Consider the following 20,144-nt stretch of genomic DNA (forward strand, 5'->3'; position numbering starts at 1 on the left):
GTATAGAAAATTACATGGAAAATTTAAAAAAGATTATAGATTATTTATAGATATATCTATAGATGACTAATTATAGATTAATAGATGTTATTTTCAAAATGTTGTCCGCATATTACAATCGTTTGTCACCCAGTGATAGGGCTGTGCGTGACAACCGCACCACCGCGGTGGCTGAATATTATGACACGAGTGAAGCACAAACATTTACTTACAAAATAAATATTATATTCATGCCAAACGAGAGAGAGGTAGGCTTTGTGAGCTGAGCCAAAATTTAAGCTTTGCCTACGTTTTGCGATCTGGTCACCCGATTTCCCACGAATTTAACAATAGGCTTACACCATTTTATTCTTCTGGACATGGAATCTCTTATTTATTTTCCAAAATCTTCCAAAATGTACGTGGGATTATACATGTTTCTTCCTTGTTTGCATCTAATTAGGAGTTTGCAGAATTTACTGTGTTAAAGTAGAAAACGGTGCTAGGACAGATACATTTTCCTTCAAACTCTATTTAACACAGAATCTTCCAAAATCTGTGTTAAAATTGCTGTTATTAAACTTAAGGTGTGTCAAGTTTATGTGTATAGCGCATTTCATTCATGCCGGATATTTTTAGTTTTGCTTATTTTTAGTGCATAATCAAACAAAGACTAAAGTTCTTGACCCTGCAGAAGATAAATTCGCTGTTCACAACTTTTACTACAGCAAGGCTCTCAGTTTTGGTACATCAGGAGAAAACATGAAGATATTGGAAAAGCGATGCTCTCTTTCCTGTACGATCGTGTACATCCTTTCAGCGCAAAGCGGCATAGGAGCACCTCTGTGGGGAAATTGGGAAAACCAATATATTAACTAATATTTAACTTTCTTAAATAATTTAAATTACCATTATTTACTGATATTTATTTAAATGTTTGACAGGCTGTAGGATTGTTTCACTGACGGAAAATGTAGGCTCTCTATCTCTATCTCTAATACAAAAAAAAAGTGTTTTGTCCGCCCAGTGCCAGTGGTATTCAGCCACCGCGGTGGTGCGATTGTCACGCACATCCCTATCACTGGGTGACAAACTATTGTAATATGCGGACAACATTTTGAAAATAACATCTAATAATCTATAATTAGTCATCTATAAATATATATCTATAATCTATTTAAATCGAACGATTTTGTACCGTATCCATGTAATTTTCTATACGTAAACGCTACCTCCCCCTGGTTTTCTGGAACCCATCTGCGCGCACATCCTGTGTGTTTACAAACAGTAAATTGGTCTATTGGGCGGACATTTTGGTCACCTGAGCAAAAACATTCTTTACCTTTACAGCGTATGTAAACGCACACACAAAAAAGTGGTTTCATCATGCAATTATAACTTTTAACTTTAATGTGCCATTTCTATTTTATTTAACCAATGTAACTTTTTAATTAAAAACAGTTAATTCAGAAGTCACTAAATTAAGCACATTTTACAGTGCTGCTAACTGTAGTCTTCTTTACCAAGAAATACTATTAAAATCTCCCCCAAGACAGTTCAATTCTTTGTAACATAATATAATATTTAAAAAAATTAAGCGATTACACTGAGATGGTTCTTAATGTGTTTTTGTACAGTCACATCACTGAAACACACACACATCTATTTAAACTGATGCGTGTTAGTTTGGTGTTTAGAGTTTGCACACTACACTTGTGGTGAATGTTCCCTCTAAGCTGCACGCGTGCGAGGCCGCGCAGAAAGAATAATGATGGACACAGCACATTTACACCCACTACAAGTGTAGCGTGCAAACTCTAAACACCAAAGTAACACACATCAGTTTAAATCAATGAGTGTGTGGTTTGGGTTTCAGTGATGTTTAGATAACTATAAGAGTTCACATGTTCCCTTGAACATATTTAGCTATTAGATCTATTTAATTACTTCAGTTATTTATTTATTTTTGTACAAATTGAAGCATTTAAGCTGATATAATATACTATCAGTTTAAATACTTCCATTTGTTTTTATATTATATCATAGGCTATTATAATTGTATTATAGTGTAAGCCTAATAAAGAATTGATCTCACAAGGGGATTGTTTAGGGACCTAAAGGATTATTAGAAACACCATACTAATACTGTGTTTGACCCCCTTTCGCCTTCAGAACTGCCTTAATTCTACGTGGCATTGATTCAACAAGGTGCAGAAAGCATTCTTTAGAAATGTTGGCCCATATTGATAGGATAGCATCTTGCAGTTGATGGAGATTTGTGGGATGCACATCCAGGGCACGAAGCTCCCGTTCCACCACATCCCAAAGATGCTGATCCATATTCTCATTCTGTTTACGCCAAATTCTGACTCTACCATCTGAATGTCTCAACAGAAATCGAGACTCATCAGACCAGGCAACATTTTTCCAGTCTTTAACTGTCCAATTTTGGTGAGCTTGTGCAAATTGTAGCCTCTTTTTCCTATTTGTAGTGGAGATGAGTGGTACCCGGTGGGGTCTTCTGCTGTTGTAGCCCATCCGCCTCAAGGTTGTGCGTGTTGTGGCTTCACAAATGCTTTGCTGCATACCTCGGTTGTAACGAGTGGTTATTTCAGTCAAAGTTGCTCTTCTATCAGCTTGAATCAGTCGGCCCATTCTCCTCTGACCTCTAGCATCAACAAGGCATTTTTGCCCACAGGACTGCCGCATACTGGATTTTTTTTCCTTTTCACACCATTCTTGGTAAACCCTAGAAAAGGTTGTGTGTGAAAATCCCAGTAACTGAGCAGATTGTGAAATACTCATAAGTATGAGAAGTATGAGAAGAAATACTCAGACCGGCCCGTCTGGCACCAACAACCATGCCACGCTCAAAATTGCTTAAAATCACCTTTCTTTCCCATTCTGACATTCAGTTTGGAGTTCAGGAGATTGTCTTGACCAGGACCACACCCCTAAATGCATTGAAGCAACTGCCATGTGATTGGTTGATTAGATAATTGCATTAATGAGAAATTGAACAGGTGTTCCTAATAATCCTTTAGGTGAGTTTAGATGGTTTAATGCTGCCTGTCGCCAATAAATAACTGTACAAAAACACATTAAGAACCATCTCAGTGTAACCGCTTAAATTCTTTATAATATAATATGAAAAAAATGAACTCTTGGGGGAGATTTTAATAGTATTTCGTGGTAAAGAAGACTACAGTTAACAGCACTGTAAAATGTGCTTAATTTAGTTACTTCTGAATAACTTTTTTATTTATTTTTTTATTTAATATATCATTAAGTTACATCAATGGGTAAATAAAATAGAAATGGCACATTCAAGTTAAAAGTTATAACTGCATGATGCTGATTTTCACAATATTCAAATTTGCATAAGCTGTAAGCCATAATCATAAAAATGTAAACAAATAAAGGCTTGAAATATCTTACTTTGCATGCAATGAGTCTATATAATATATTAGTTTCACATTAAGTTGTTTTACTGAAATAAATGATCTTTTCCACGACATTCTAATTTATTGAGATGCACCTGTGTACCATTAACAAACATTATAACTCAGATTGTGTTATCTGAAAGAAGAATGTCATATATGCCTAGGATGGCTTGAGAGAGTAAATCATGGGCTAATTTTATTTTTAGGTGAACTAACCCTTTAAAATGTTATGAAGTGATGAGAACATTTTTTGTGCACAAAAAAATTTTTTTCAACAGTTTCTTATCGTCTGTGCCAGTCTCTGTGACGCTGTTGACGTAGTGTAAACGTCAGAATGGCGTCTCACCATTTCGCATGACAGTGCACGTCATTTTTTTTGTAACTTTCGATGCACGACCTTGAGCCGATTCTGCTCGAGCAGATACATCTGTACCATCAGCTGTTGGTCCTCTTAGCAGCATGAACATCACGAGTTTTTGCCACATAACTGCGGTAATTACAACATGGCGAGAACACGTCATAAGACACAAAGCCACTAGTCTGTATCTCTAGCTCCACATTAAAGCAGATCACAGTGAAAGTATTTTAGAGATGAAATTTCCACTAATTATTAGGAAAGCGTGTAGCCCCTAATGTAATTATTATTTTTCGAATTATTATTCCTCCTCAATTGGAGTTTATGGCAACTAACTCTCACCTGAACTTCTGAACTAGCTGTTTTTCATGCATCATATTTCTGCAGGTTTTCGCACTTGTACCTTTGGTGTTTGGCCTTAATAACACTGCTTGCAACTAGATTTTATTATATTTATAAGTCTTGAAATATTTAGAAACTGTTTGGCTACTGCAAACAGCTGTTTGGCTGAAATGATAGTTCAGCTGATTTTGTTGTTAATCTTTTAAGCCATTTCCGAGCAAATACACAAATATTGAGAAATATACAGTGGGGCAAAAGAGTATTTAGTCAGCCACCAATTGTGCAAGTTCTCCCACTTAAAAATATGACAGAGGCCTGTAATTTTCATCATAGGTAAACTTCAAATATGAGACAGAAGGAGAAAAAATCCAGAGAATCACATTTATTTGCAAATGATGGTGGAAAATAAGTAAAAAGTTAATCTCAATACTTTGTTATATACCCTTTGTTGGCAATGACAGAGGTCAAACGTTTTCTGTAAGTCTCCACAAGGTTTTTACACACGGTTGCTGGTAGTTTGGCCCATTCCTCCATGCAGATCTCCTCTGGAGCAGTGATGTTTTGGGGCTGTCGCTGGGCAACACGGATTTTCAACTCCCTCCAAAGATTTTCTATGGGGTTGAGATCTGGAGACTGGCTAGGCCACTCCAGGACCTTGAAATGCTTCTTACGAAGCCACTCCTTCATTACCCGGGCGGTGTGTTTGGGATCATTGTCATGCTGAAAGACCCAGCCACGTTTCATTTTCAAGGCCCTTGCTGATGGAAGGAGGTTTTTACTCAATCTCAAGATACATGGCCCCATTCATTCTTTCCTTTGCGCGGATCAGTCGTCCTGGTCCCTTTGCAGAAAAACAGCCCCATGATGTTTCCACCCCCATTCTTCACAGTAGGTGTGGTGTTCTTTAGATGCAGCTCAGCTCTTTCTCCTCCAAACACGACAAGTTGAGTTTTTACCAAAAAGTTCTATTTTGGTTTAATCTGACCATATGACATTCTCCCAATCCTCTTCTGGATCATCCAAATACTCTCTAGCAAACTTCAGACGGGCCCGGACATGTACTGGCTTAAGCAGGGGGACACGTCTGGCACTGCAGGATTTGAGTCCCTGGCGGCGTAGTGTGTTACTGATGGTAGCCTTTGTTACTTTGGTCCCAGCTCTCTGCAGGTCATTCACTAGGTGGTTCTGGGATTTTTGCTCTCGTGATCATTTTGACCCCACGGGGTGAGATCTTTCCAGGAGCCCCAGATCGAGGGAGATTATCAGTGGTCTTGTATGTCTTCCATTTTCTAATAATTGCTCCCACAGTTGATTTCTTCACACCAAGCTGCTTACCTATTGCAGATTCAGTCTTCCCAGCCTGGTGCAGGTCTACAATTTTGTTTCTGGTGTCCTTTGACAGCTCTTTGGTCTTGGCCATAGTGGAGTTTGGAGTCTGACTGTTTGAGGTTGTAGACAGGTGTCTTTTATACTGATAACTATACTTTTTATACTTTTATACTGAGTTCAAACAGGGGCCATTAATACAGGTAACGAGTGGAGGACAGAAAAGCCTCTTAAAGAAGTTACAGGTCTGAGAGAGCCAGAAATCTTGCTTTTTTTGTAGGTAACCAAATACTTATTTTCCACCATAATTTGCAAATAAATTCTTTAAAAATCAGACAATGTGCTTTTCTGGATTTTCATTCTCATTCTGTCTCGCATAGTTGAAGTGTACCTATGATGAAAATTACAGGCCTCTCTCATCTTTCTAAGTGGGAGAACTTGCACAATTGGTAGCTGACTAAATACTTTTGTTGCCCGACTGTATAACATTATCAAAAGTTTAACTATATCAACTCCAGTCCTAGAGGTTCTTTAGCTAAAATCACACAAATAATAAGAGCAGGCTCTCACCTGATGACGGTATTAAACTGATTAAGAAGAGGTCCAAGTCTTAATCCTTTAAGTATCCCTCCATTTCCAATCACTACACATCGACGACAATCTCGCCCTCCGTGTCTCACTTCAGAAGAGGCTGGTAGGAGCTTCACGATTTCCTGAAGCCTGCTCTTCATATCCATGAAACCAAACGGTGGGGGATACTGGAATATTTTTTCATTTAAAAGAGTGTTCTTGTCCAAAAAGGGCTCTGCCACTGATTTGGAGCTGTAATGTTCAGCTTCCATTCTCTGTCGGGCAAAAGAAGGTCTGCATTCTTTGGCCAGTATCTCTCTGACATGGGAATGGATGCGCTGTAAGTGAAAATACAGTGCTTTAAAAGCAAATCCCCATTTCAACACAAATTGAAAAAAAAATGTCCACTAGTGCTGGGCACTATATTTGCATTATATATATATATATACACACAATTTATCTTATATATAAATATAATTTTTTTTCTTAATATGTGTGTGTACACATGCATGTATATATTTATGTAAACACAAATTTTTATTTTGGATGGGAGCAATTGCAATTATAATTTCATGTTTTCCATTCATTAACGGGCAGTAGTCTGGTTTAGATCCTACCTAACAGATTTCTACCACTTGGCAAAAAACATCTGACCTAAAAAAATTGGGGGTTAAGTATGATGTGCCAAGATTTGATCCAAGGATCTATTCCACTTTTATGCGCCGGCAGCCAGAGTCCAAATCTGGCACTACAAATGCCATCCAGACTACTCCACTTATATCTGTGGATCAATGCTACAGAATTCTCACAAGAAAAAAATGATTAAAAAGACCTAAACAGTGTTCATTACAAATGTATGCATTTAGATTTGTCATTTTGCATTTGTCAAAGGTTTTGATTCTGTTAAGCCCATAGAAGCTAAATTACAGTTGAGATCAGAATTATTAGCGCCCTTGGTAAACATGAGCAAAGGCGACTGTAAAAATAAATCTGCATTGTTTATCCTTTTGATCTTTCAATCAAAACATTTGCAAAAATGTAACCTTTTATTGAAGTAAAATAATTTAAAGTAGGGGGGAAATCACATTATGAAATAAATGCTTTTCTCCAAAACACGTTGCCCACAATTATTGGCACTCTTTTATTAAATACTTTTTGCAGCGTCCTTTTCCCAAGATAACAGCTCTGAGTCGTCTTCTGTAATGCCTGATGAGTTTGGAGATCAGAGATCATTCCTTCATACAGAATCTCTCCAGTTCCTCAGATTCCCAGCTCTTCTCTTCAGTTCACTCATTTTCTATAGGGTTCAGGTCAGGAGTGGGACAGACATGGCAGAAGCTTCATTTTGTGCTCAGTGACACGTGTGTGTGTTGATTTTGATGTTTGTTCTGGATCATTGTCTTGATGGAAGATCCAACCACGGCCCATTATAAGATTTAGGTGTTGGTATCTGCTAGAATCCATGATACCATGAATCTGAACAAGATGTCCAGGACCTCCAGCAAAAAAATAGATCCAGCAGTATATTTAACCGTGGGCATGGGCTACTTTTTATTCCTGTTTGCACCAAACACATTTAGTGGATTTGCTGAACCAAGTCCCTTTTGAAGGTCCAGTCGTGTCTGAACACTGAATATTCTGGAGTTTGTTTCTGGATGAGCGAGGAGGATTTTTCTTGAAACCCTCCCAAACAACATGTGGTGATGTAGGGGCTGTTTAATTTTTTTATTTATTTAGGCTTTCTGACCCCAAGACTCAACTAATCTCTGCGGTTCTCCATCTGTGCTCCTTTGAGAGTCTTTGTCCGCTCAAACTCTCCTCCTCACCGTGCTTTAGGACGATATAGACACACGTCCTCTTCCAGGCAGATTCATAACATCTTTAGTCAATTGGAGCTTCTTAATTATTGCCCTGATGGTGGAAATGGGGATTTTCAATGCTCTAGCTATTTTCCTACAGACACTTTCCATTTTGTGAAGCTCAACAATCTTTTGCTGCACATCAGAAATATATTCTGTGCTTTTACTCATTGTCATGATGATTAAGGGAATTTGGCCTTTGTTTCTTCATAATTATACTCCTGTGGAACAGGAAGTCATGACTGGACAATTTTATGCTCCTAGTCACCATGATGTGCTAAAAAATGTAATTATGAATGGAAATATACTTCAGAGACTCTATCGTGGCCAACGTGTTTTGGAGAAAAAAACTTTTATTTCACAAAGTGATTTCACCCCACTTTCAATTATTTTTCTTCAATGAAAAGATAGATTTTTAGCAAATTTCTTAAATGAAAGATCAAAAGGATAAACAATGCATATTTATTTTTACAGTCATTGATTTACCAGGGGTGCCAATAATTCTGACCACACCTGTAATTTATGTTTACCACAGAAATGTAAGTAGATACTTCCTGAATCTGATGTAAAATGAAATGAAAGGAAGTCATACCTCTCGGTGGATAGGGTCTACTGACACTTCAACAGGCTTTGGTTCCGTGTGAAAGAGAGGCAGTTTTAAAAATGCCAGTGAAATCAATGCCAAGCTCAGAAGAGGAATAAGCCATCTTTTGCTGAGGTAAAAAGGTTCAGTTACTTAACAACATTAGTAACATGATATTTGTAGGTGAATTTAAACGTGTTTTAATGGTTTACAAGTAATATTATCATGTCTATCGTTTACCTGGGTTGACAAAGCCACGGTTTGACAGCTCTCCTCATGGTGGCATCTAACCACCAAGTCCTCTCTTTACTTCTGCTGCCTAAAACAAGAGGCCCTCGTTTGCGCATGTGACGGATGCTTTCACCTACAAGCAGAAACAAAACCAGACTGATCACTTAAAATAGGGCATCAGCACTGCGTTCTTTGTGCTATCGCACTATAATCTGACAAATAAATTGAAAGAAAACCAAACACAACCTGAACAAAAACCTGTTGTCTCGCCAAATAGACAGAATAGGGTCTGATAAAAATTGGTAGATGTGCTTCTTCATTGCCAGGTGGTACACTGGGGTTACTTCGCCACATTGTTATGTTTTCTTGGGTTTGTGCTATTCCCTTCAAAGCAAACAAACCAGTGTGTCTTTATTTGTTGCTTGACAGTTGTATTGAAGTAAGCTAGACATGTGCAGGTGCTGCGCAATTTGGCTATATTTTAATATTCATATCGACTCATGAGTTTATAATATGTGCGTCAAATCGGTGCAGATTACATAAACTTCACCTGAAAATTGAGTGAACATAATTTGCAAAATCATAACCCACCAAACTGGTTAGTTTACATCGTCAGCCGCAACAGTTGATTTTTACCCGCATTTGACGGGTGTTGATTATGAAACTGCACAGAACATTTTGTTTGTAAAAGCAAACTGCTTAATTATGTTGTTGCTATGACAATATTGTATAGCAGATCTCAACTAAAGTTGTAATCATTGGCAAAATGGTAATGTTAGTGGATTTATGAAAGTGGCATTTGGAATAAAAAGTACACTATCTTAGGGTTGGGCAATACAACCAAAATCTTATATCATGATAGGAGTAATTTTATTTCACGATATATACATCACAATATAGTTATTTTTGCTTTAAATAAGGTTTTTAATATCAAAATGTATGATGCCACTGAAATGTCATAATTCCTGTAACCATTTTCAATATTACAAAACACTAATACTAGTACTAATACTTACTGAAGACAAGTAAACAGTGATAAAGAATGAACAAATAAACTATTTACAAGCATATAGGAAAACAAACTACAATAAAACGGACACGTATGAAATAGACCAACCTGAAAAACTTCAAGCACTAGAAATATTATCAATATAATCAAATGTATAAAAAAAAAAAACACTGCATAGTCTTCACTGTGTAAATTAAATATACATTTATTCTTAAAGTAACAAAAGTGATTCAGTCAAGAGCAGCGAGAGATTTAGTTCTTTTTTGTTGTTTGATTAACAAAGTGACCGTATCCAAGTGTACCTGTTGTCGTTAAAGAGTGAATGCACAGATCCAATACACTCGTGCATTTTCCTTCTCAACTGTTTACTTTCACATAATATATGACTGTGTTTACTTGCAAAGACATGGTCACATTGACACACAAGTATGTTTATTTAACATAGAATGTAAAAAACATATGGACGTAGTGTCCATGATATCACCTGTTGGTTTCTAAAGAGCAGTTTTAAAGCCTAAAGTTGGATGTTGCCATCTTGGCAGCACGTCAACGCGTTATAAAAAATGAGTGAGATACAGATTTGACTCCCTTTTGCCTTTTGGAGCCTGACTCTAGCAGCCAGTCGACGAATTGCAGTTTAAGTCACTTCCATGTTGGTTCAAGAGAGACCACGGGGGTTGCTGTTTGGTATTTAACCGTTCAAGCACAATTAGTCAGCAAAAAAACTTGCATCAGGTTAATAATGGACTAAAGTTTCGGCTAACTCTCGGCACTAGTTTGTGTGTACTTAGACTGTAATTTCCAGCTAATTTCCATTTAGGACAACAGAATGTTGCTCAACCAACCTAAATAGGGCGAGCCTTACCTCTGTTTATTGTAATATTACTCTAGCTGTGCTCTAGCGCTCTATTATTCTGCGTTCACACTAACATGAATAGAACGTCAAAATCGCGTCTATCGTGTCTGGTTGGACTCTTGAATATTTTGAATCCATTCGCGTGTCCACAGCGAATTGGACATGCGTATAAATAGAGTGTTTTAAGCGAAATAGACGCGTGTTCAATGCGCTCCAGGAGAAATATATCTTAAAACAGTTATGAAACTTCTTTGCCCTCGGTCAAAACGATTTGGTAGACAACAAATGATAGATTCATGACACCAAAGATCGGCCGTTAGATCTACACAAGACAAATTCTATCTCATGTTTAACCACTACAGAGGCATCTGAGTAGGGTTGCCACCTCCAGTGTGGCAAAATAAGGGACACCCATTCACAACCTATGTAAAATCCGGGACAAATATTGGTTTGATACGGGACACGTCATTTTGCTTGTAAATACGGAAAGATTCCGTATTTTACGGAACGGGAGGCAACCCTACATCTGAGCCAGCGGCAGACGTCAGAAGGACTGGCCGAGCAAAGGCTGCTCTCGCCGGGATTAATGAGAGCTGAGCGCCCGGTGATCGCCTGGATCTTACAACTCCAAAAACACAAGATTAATCTTTTTAAATAAACCACAGATTTGAGCTTTAAACAACTACATTCACACCTGAAAAAGTCTTAAAACTAAATTGTGACATAAGAACATTTAGTATTTTCCAAATTATGCGGGTTTCTCATCACGTCCCTATACCACGTGACAGCAGCAAACAGGCTCCTGATTGGTTAACACAGCGTGAATTGATGCCAAAGTTCAGATTTTTCAACTCAGGCGTCAGGCGCAAATTCGCTTCAAACGCGTGAATGCACAAAAAGCACCAAATAAAATCACTTGCGCGTATCGCGCAAGATGGTCGATTCGCATCTTTTGCGTGAACTGGACGCACAAATGAGGCAGAATTGTGTCCCGTCAACGCGTCTTTACATTGACTTAACGCTCTATTCGCGTTTGGTGTGAACGTAGCATTACTCTAGTGTACATGGGAAACCATGGCATGACCAAAGCAAAGCTACTATTAGAGAAAGTAATGTTGGGCGGCTTATATCAGTATTAGTGCTTATGTCCTCGGTGTTACTTTAATTCAAGTGTATACACATCTATGGGGACTAAACAAAATACGAGACCCCGAGCGACGTTGGAATCCAGATGAAAGAGTACAATAAGAATAAAGAGTTAAATAGAATTAAGGGTGTGCGATATCACTCTTTTATCGTAGACGATTAAAAGGTCTCCAGGATCTGCTTTTGAAGAAATATCGTAATATTGTGCAACACATTATAGCCTATCAGTTGCAGTTCTGACGCCTCTGTCTCAACATAGACTACTATACAACGCAACGTATATTCCCATCCATGGACGTCGGAACCATTGTATGTGGGACAAGACCCACCCACTTTTTAAGACCAATGATAATGGACCCACTCACTTTAACCGTCTCTAATTCAGCACATATCTGTTCACCTACCCCTAACTGATAAACACTATTATTAAACACCCGTTAGACACTTTATTTCCACTTTTCAAATATTTTCTTAATTTTATTTTATTATTTAATAAATTTCTTCCTGATCTGATGTGATGGGAAAATGGAAGAGCGAGTTCTGCAAAAGGCGGATTCGAACCTCGGGTCGATTTGCGTCAAAACCTTCTGCCATGTGCCTTACCCCTACACTATTGCCGCTGTTAATAATGCGGAGTCTTCTGTAATTTTGTCTGGCCCAACCAGACGTTTAGTAAACAAGGCGGGCTACTTGCCCTAATGTAAATGGCATCTACTCCAGTAAAAATGTTCTAGGGGAGGACCCGCCCACATTTGTTTTTGCTTCCGACGCCCATGTAAGCACAGAGGTAGAGCAATTCACAAAAGTTCATTATTTGCATGTGTTTTAAAGCCTTACCGGTTAAATATTTAATGTGTTTGCTGTTCTGACATGCACTTTTCTGAGCGCATACACCCGAAGTGCACAGACACTAAAAGCCTGTCAAACAGTGCCTGATTACTGGACTAAGTTATCTTTCACATCTGATTGCGCTAATAATGTCAAATAAACACCAGGTTTACATGAACACAGTTGGTTATGTCTAAAGGGAATGTTAACAATTGAGAAAATCGGATGCGTGTCAGTATATTAGGCTAGATGTGTGCAGATCTAAAAGTCAAACTTTTATTTTTTCAACAGAAGAAAGAAACTGCTTTGGGTTTAAAACTACTTGAGTAAAGGACGACAATTTCATTCATGGAGGGTTTATCCCTTTAATGTTAATAAAACTAAAGACAAAGAGAAATCACTCACTGCTCTCCACGATATGTCGGCCTGATATTTAGTGGCTCTTGTTATGTTATATCACAGGGTTTTAAAGGTGCTCCTAAGGAGATGTTCTTTGGAACAGTCAAGGCTGATCCAAACTTCATTTTGGCCAATTGAGACAAACTTCGGAACTATCGGAAGCCATTGAGACCAAAGGTAAATATACTCAAAGTTGGTATATGAAGGAATTTTCTGAAGGAAACCTGTATTTTGAATTATACATTGCATTGTGTTTTAGGGTTAAAGGTCCATGAATTAAATGGATAATGCCCTGGCAGAAAATGACCTGCACCTTTTCTGTTTTTCTACAGATTTTGAATGCATGTTAAACATGTATAATGCTTTCATGTCCCTATTACCAGTTGTAGGAATTTGTTTTGACAAAATAAATTAAAAACATTGTTAATTTTCAGCTAAGCTTAGTGGAGGTGTGGAGGACACACCCCTGCAACACCTGATTATAAATGTTCTCAGAATGTATTCCTAGAAGTTAGGGATGCACCGAAATGAAAATTCTTGGCCGAAACCGAAAAAGAGGAAACCAAGGCCGAAAGCCGAAAACCGAAACACCGAAAGAAATTATGCCAATTATTAGTACCATAGCATTTATGGCTATGACTGTGTACTAACTTTACTAAAATCAAGGCATTGCAATTGCATAAATTAATATTAAAGTTTCAAAGATTAAATCAATTACAAATTATGCCAATATTTATTTAGCACATTGCAACAATGCACAGTATAAAATAAAATTCAAACTAAAATGTTTAACTTGACCCCACTCATTTGTACATTAAATAATAATGTACAGGCCTACAGAAAGGTTTTAAAATTAAATGGTTCTCTCATAAAAACAAAGTGCATTTAGGTCTAGTGAAAAAACCTTGCTTCAAAAATGGCAGGACAATCACTGCCGCTACTAAAGATTGCTTTTTAAATAATCTTCCTCATCAGTATCATCTCCTCAACATCCCAGATAGTATAGAAGACCTCGATGTTGCAACAGAAACTATTGACTCTCTCTTTTCCAGTACTTTAGACACAGTTGCTCCTCTGCGCTTAAAGAAGATTAAAGAAAATAGTCCAACGCCGTGGTACAACGAGCACACCCAGGCCCTTAAAACAGCAGCCAGAAAAATGGAGCGCAGCTGGAAGAAAACAAAATTAGAGGTATTTCGTAATTCGTGGAAAGAGCACATGATCACATACAGAAAGGCCGTAAAAACTGCTAGATCTGCTTATTTCTCAACTCTCTTTGAAGAAAACAAACACAACCCAAGGTATTTATTCGATACAGTGGCTAAATTAACCAAAAATAAAGCTTCAACTTCTGATGATTGTAAACAGCACAGCAGTAATGACTTTATGAACTTCTTCACATGTAAGATTGATAATATTAGGAAAAAAAATTTTACCATTCAGCCGTCTATTACAGTATCACATCAGACAGAGCATTGTAGTGTCACTGAGGAAAAATTACACTCATTCACTGCCAGAGATGTATAAAGTACTAGAGACACATACTTGAGTAAAAGTACAAGTTCCTTATCAAAAAAGACACTTAAGTAGAAGTACTAAAGTATTCAAAAATTTTTGTACTTAAGTATTGCAAGTAGTTTATTTTAAAATGTACTACTCAAGTACTGAAAGTAAAAGTACAAGTATTGTGTTATGTAGTTATTAAAGAAAGTAGTCAAAAGTTTGAACATCATATTGTTTTTATTATTTCAAATGATTAAGCTAAAGGACAATCAATGTTGGTAGGTAATTTTTCTACACATTGCCATATAAATAACCTGAAAATAATGTAGTTCATTAAGATTAAATCTTACTATAACCACTCTTACTAAAAAAAAAAATGGGGTAAGCACACTTATATTCTCATTTCAAGAGGTGTTCTGAGTAAATGATTTGTTTGTAACACTTTACAATATAGTTTGATTTGTTAACATTACATTAGTTAATTTATTAGACTAATAACTAACATGAACTAACCATGATCAATACATTTGTTACTGTATTTATTAATCTTTGTTAATCTTAGTTAATAAAAATACAGCTGTTCATTGTTTGTATATGTTACTTCACAGTGCACATTAACTATGTAAACAAATAGAGAGCAATTTGAGCGCAAGAAGCTTGTGTTGTTTTAAAGACAGTTCTCTCTCTCTCTCTCTCTCTCTCTCTACCCGTCTCCAGCGTGTTGCCCTCGGTCCCTCGAATATTCCGATCTATTATGACCTCTGACCTGTAAAGCTGCCATAATAATAATAATAATAATAATAATAATACGCTGTTTGTTAATTGGCCAGAGGAGAACTGGCACCCCGACTGAGCCTGGTTTCTCCCAAGGTTTATTTTTCTCCATTGGGTCACCTAATGGGGTTTTGGTTTCCTTGCCACTGTTGCCTCTGGCTTGGCTTGCTCAGTTGGGGACACGAAATTTTTCAACTAAACATCGAAATAAATCTAATTAATAAACAAAATTACTGATCGAATTATTGATCTAAAGCCCACACTGTCACTGTATGATAATTGAAATGAACTGATGACATCAGCGTTTTTCCAGAATGGCTATACAGCTGAATAAAATTATGCTGCATTATTTTCCTGTTTAACACTGTAAAGCTGCTTTGAAACAATCTACATTGTTAAAAGCGCTATATAAATAAAGTTGAGTTGACTTGACTTGACTAGTGCATTTAATTTTTTTCTCTGTAGGACTACTACAAGAAAGTGCATTCAGAACAAGTGCAACTGCTTAAATATACAACTATTTTATCTGTAGGCCTTTAACATAATAGTGTATCAAAACAAAGACTGCCATAGCCCATATGTAAACTGTAGAATAGGGGTGTAGCGGTACACAAAACTGACGGTTCGGTACAGCAGTTTTACAAAATGGCTTTTTATTTATTTTTATTGGTTTACTGAAAGAAAGAAAAAAATATCTGTCCTTAAGTGAATTAAATTATAACTAAAAGTTTACTGAAGATATTGCTGTAAACAATATATAGGGAGCCCTTACTTGCACATTAATATTAAAGGTTAACAACAGAGCCCAAACTATTAACCTAAATTCAGTTACTATTTATTTTTTAGGTCTAATAATCAACACTCAAATAACACATTAAACATAACAACATAAATAACAACATAAACTTCACATAAGGCAGTATTTGCAATAACTTCTAAATCTAATTATAAAATAGTTTTTTATCCAATTCGTTGTTGAAATATAATCATTTATACACAGTGTCTGCCATTTTCATGACAGGTTTATTTAAACATTCATGAAATAATCAAGATATCATTAACAGGTTAAAGGGTTAGTTCACCCAAAAATGAAAATTCTGTCATTAATTACTCACCCTCACGTCGTTCGACACCCGTAAGACCTCCGTTCATATTCGGAACACAAATGAAGATATTTTTGTTGAAAGCTGATGGCTGAGAAAGGCTTCAGATAGGCCTCCATTGGCATTCAGTACACTTATACTCCCAAGACGGATAAAAGGCACTCAAAACATCGTTACAAAGTCCATCTCACCACAGTGACTCTACAATAATCTTACGATGCGACGACAATAGTTTTTGTGCGCAAAAAAAATCTAAATAACACCTTTTTCCAACTTGTTACTGCCTTCCGTGTGTGCCTCCACGACGCATGCGCGAGAATATGACGCAGATCCGGCGTTCGGACAGATGACCCAGAAGTGATTTGTTTACAATCAGAGGAAGACGCGCGTATCTCAGCTGTTGGATTCTACATTGATCGTGCTTTAGGTCTCGTTGTAGTGCTCAAAATGGGGTTAGAGTGTGCATTTCATGGATTCCCGAACCCCGGCGCCACGTCATATTCTCGCGCATGCGTCGTGGAGGCACACGCGGAAGGCAATAACAAGCTGGATAAAGGTGTTATTTTGATTTTTTTTTGCGCACAAAAACTATTGTCGTCGCATCGTAAGATTATTGTAGAGTCACTGTGGTGAGATGGACTTTGTAACGACATTTTAAGTGCCTTTTATCGGTCTTGGGAGTATAAGTGTACTGAATGCCAATGGAGGCCTATCTGAAGCCTTTCTCAGCCATCAGCTTTCAACAAAAATATCTTCATTTGTGTTCCGAATATGAACGGAGGTCTTACGGGTTTCGAACGACATAAGGGTGAGTAATTAATGACAGAATTTTCATTTTTGGGTGAACTAACCCTTTAAGTAGAATATAATGAATATGTAGGCTAATATAGGTCATATATTTAGTGAAAGAGTTGATTTACTCTAGTGAATAAAATTCTGTGGACACTGAGGTGCCTGAGGTAAATGTGATGCTAAAGTTACATGACATTGTTTAGTTTACAAGCAGGTATATTGACGTCTTTTCGCCGCGATTACACCACATATGATACGTGACAGTAAGTTGTAATGTATCCTCAACACACCTTAGATGTTCATTCATGTTTATGATGATCGATCGCGCTCACAGATGATCGCGTTCACGCACGTGCGCTGCCCCGCTTGAACTGTGATGTGATCAGTGATGCCACATTAGAGAGCGTCAAAACGGCATTTATCGTTTCAATTTCGTGATACATGTTGATCGATGTTGGTGTGGGAACTCGGATTGAAGTGTGTTCCGCACTTAAAACATGCCCACTGTTAAAGATTGCATTCGGAAACCGTTCGGTTTCACAGTGAAGTCTGGTCCTCTTCTCATCGAGAACACGAGCTGCTGCACTGAACACTAGCTCTCGCTGTCAACTGTAGAATAGGGGTGTACATGGGTGAACAGCTCTGGCTGTCAGTGCGTGTGCATGGAGCAGAAGTGGGTGTTTCTCAGATATACTGAAATACGTCCACACCGCAGACATGTTGCTTCAGACAAGCACGTGAGGGTCGCGGTTTCTGTTTGCGTCATCACAACATTTCGGCCGTGTTGTTTCGGTGACAAAAGTCTTTCGGTGGCCGAATATTCGGTGCATCCCTACTAGAACATACTGAACAATTACAGATTAATACAAAATAATGATTTGGTACATAAACATATTTTTTTTTTTTGTCATGCAACCGGTTTTGTCTCAGTGCACAGTCATGTAGCCTGTGGCTCTATGCTTTTCAACTATTTGAAGTAAATGTATTCTTAGAAATAAATAGTTGAAACGCATAGAGCCACAGGCTACATGTATAAATGTATGCATGTGTGTTTATGTACCAAATCATTATTTTTTATTAATCTGTAATTGTTTAGTATGTTCATTGGTATTTTGGTTTCTTCCGCTTTTTTCTCCAACTAACGAACATATACAATTATGACAACATTAGAGTGTTATATCGATCATGAAAAGAGGAACCAAAGGAAACAAACGTACATTAGGAGTTTATTAGGAGGTTTAGATGCTCCAGTGTGGAAATGAATGGGTCTTTATCATCGCTGAAGTGAACGACAATACGATCGCAAATGAACAAACAAGCAAACATGACACATGAGCATATTCAAGAAAAAGCCAGCATATATTAGTTCTGTGAAACAAAACTAAATCAACGTTACTCGCCTATAACACAGATGGAGTAGATCGAGTCCATCAACACCCCCTAAGCTTCACAGTCCCATAACTTGTCCTGGGTCGACATTTCAATCTGTAAAGTTCGACAGTATATCAATAACAATATCGCTTGTTTCTGCTTCTTCGCATATGTTTTGATCCGGAGATTCTGTAGTGAAAAGTGTTCTATCCAAGTGTGCCGCATAAGTCCTGAAAAGTGAAGCCAAAACGTCTCGATTGCCCCTAGGTGGTCAGTCCCAGGATAGGTCATAAACCCTCTCCATGTAATCGAATGGGATACGAGACAACTAAATGAAATTACACTTCAAATTAATTTTTTCCAAAGATGGGCTTTTAATCACACTGACGTAACTTCAAGTGTTTAGTTAGGTTTTTGATGCTATAAAAACGGAGATGTGACGTCATTATTGACATCTGGGATGTCACCAACACCAACTGCCTTTTTTTCTGGATTTTCAGAAGGAGATTGGAGCTTTAACTTTAATTTCTACATTTCCATAACTTTTTATTTCAGTTGAGTTGTTCTGCAGTAAACTGTACAAATTGATTCTGTGGGCAGGGTTTTGATATCATCTGCCAGAAGCTAGTTATTTTAGTTTTTTAAGTTTTAAATATGGTTATTTTTCCTCAAACAAACGCACCGCTTCGCTTCCTTTCAGGCCTTTATTAACCCCCCCGGAGCCGTGTGGAGCAGTTATGATGGCTGGATGCACTTTTATGGACTTCAAAACAGAACTACCCATTCAGTGTCATTATAAAGCTTGGAAGAGCCAGGACATTTAATATAACTCTGATTGTATTCGTCTGAAAGAAAAATGCCATATACACCTAGGATGGCTTGAGGGTGAGTAAATCATGGGTTCATTTTCATTTTTGGTTGAACTAACCTTTTAGAAAGAAATGAACACGTAACCCATTCTATTTCGGTATGACACATCCGCATTTGTTTCCTGTAAGAATGCAACCTTGCAAAAACATATGTTTAATTTTTAAAGTTCTGAAACTACTGCTCTTCCTGTCTCATTTATATTTAAGGCAGCAACCCTAAGACACTCCATAATAAAGACAAAAGGGATAGACATTAGACACCCTGTGCAAGTTATGCAGCTTAAGTTTCTACTTGGTATAAATTCTCTAGAAACTCTAGTTTCTACATAGTATACATTTAATTGATACATTTACTTACATGGGGGGATGTTTCTTTCACAGTCTGAAAGAAACATCCAACTCTGGTTCATTCAGAAACACAAAAACGTGCACATGCTTCAAAGATTCATTTTTGCATCCAAAAGTCAACTTTATTTATATAGCGCTTTTTACAATGCAGATTGTTTCAAAGCAGCTTCACAGTGTAAAACAGGAAAATAATGCAACAGAATGAGATTCGGTTGTACAACCGAGAAAACGGTGATGTCATCAGCTCATTTCAATAATCATACAGTGACAATATGGGCAATTTAGTTGATGCATTTAATTTAGTTTAGTAATTAAATTCAGTGTTTCCCCTACAATGTATTCACAGCGGCGCAGCGCCACTGCAAAATCTTCACATGATCAGTAATATCACGACATTCACTTACACACTGTAAAAGAGAGCGAGAGATTGACGATGGCCAGAGAACTAAACAAAAATG

General features: G+C 37.4%; 1 protein-coding gene across 2 annotated transcripts in view; it reads right to left on the minus strand.

Annotated features, from left to right (window-relative positions):
* The window catches only part of st3gal5 (ST3 beta-galactoside alpha-2,3-sialyltransferase 5), a 31,943-nt gene that overhangs the window by 4,525 nt on the left and 7,274 nt on the right, over positions 1-20,144 (minus strand). The window contains exons 1-4 of one of the 2 annotated variants that reach the window (XM_079838229.1): positions 8,935-9,033; positions 8,698-8,821; positions 8,467-8,587; positions 6,016-6,353 (exon numbers count right to left, since the gene is read on the minus strand). In XM_079838229.1, the coding sequence (XP_079694355.1) occupies positions 6,016-6,353; positions 8,467-8,587; positions 8,698-8,804 (566 nt within the window). In that variant the 5' untranslated portion in view covers positions 8,805-8,821; positions 8,935-9,033. Of the gene's footprint in view, positions 1-6,015; positions 6,354-8,466; positions 8,588-8,697; positions 8,822-8,934; positions 9,034-20,144 lie in introns of those variants that run through there. The other variant, XM_079838230.1, reaches the window with a different exon arrangement.

Source organism: Gobio gobio (assembly GCF_949357685.1).
Source record: "Gobio gobio genome assembly, chromosome: 16".
In the NCBI taxonomy this organism is placed as follows: Eukaryota; Metazoa; Chordata; class Actinopteri; order Cypriniformes; family Gobionidae; genus Gobio; species Gobio gobio.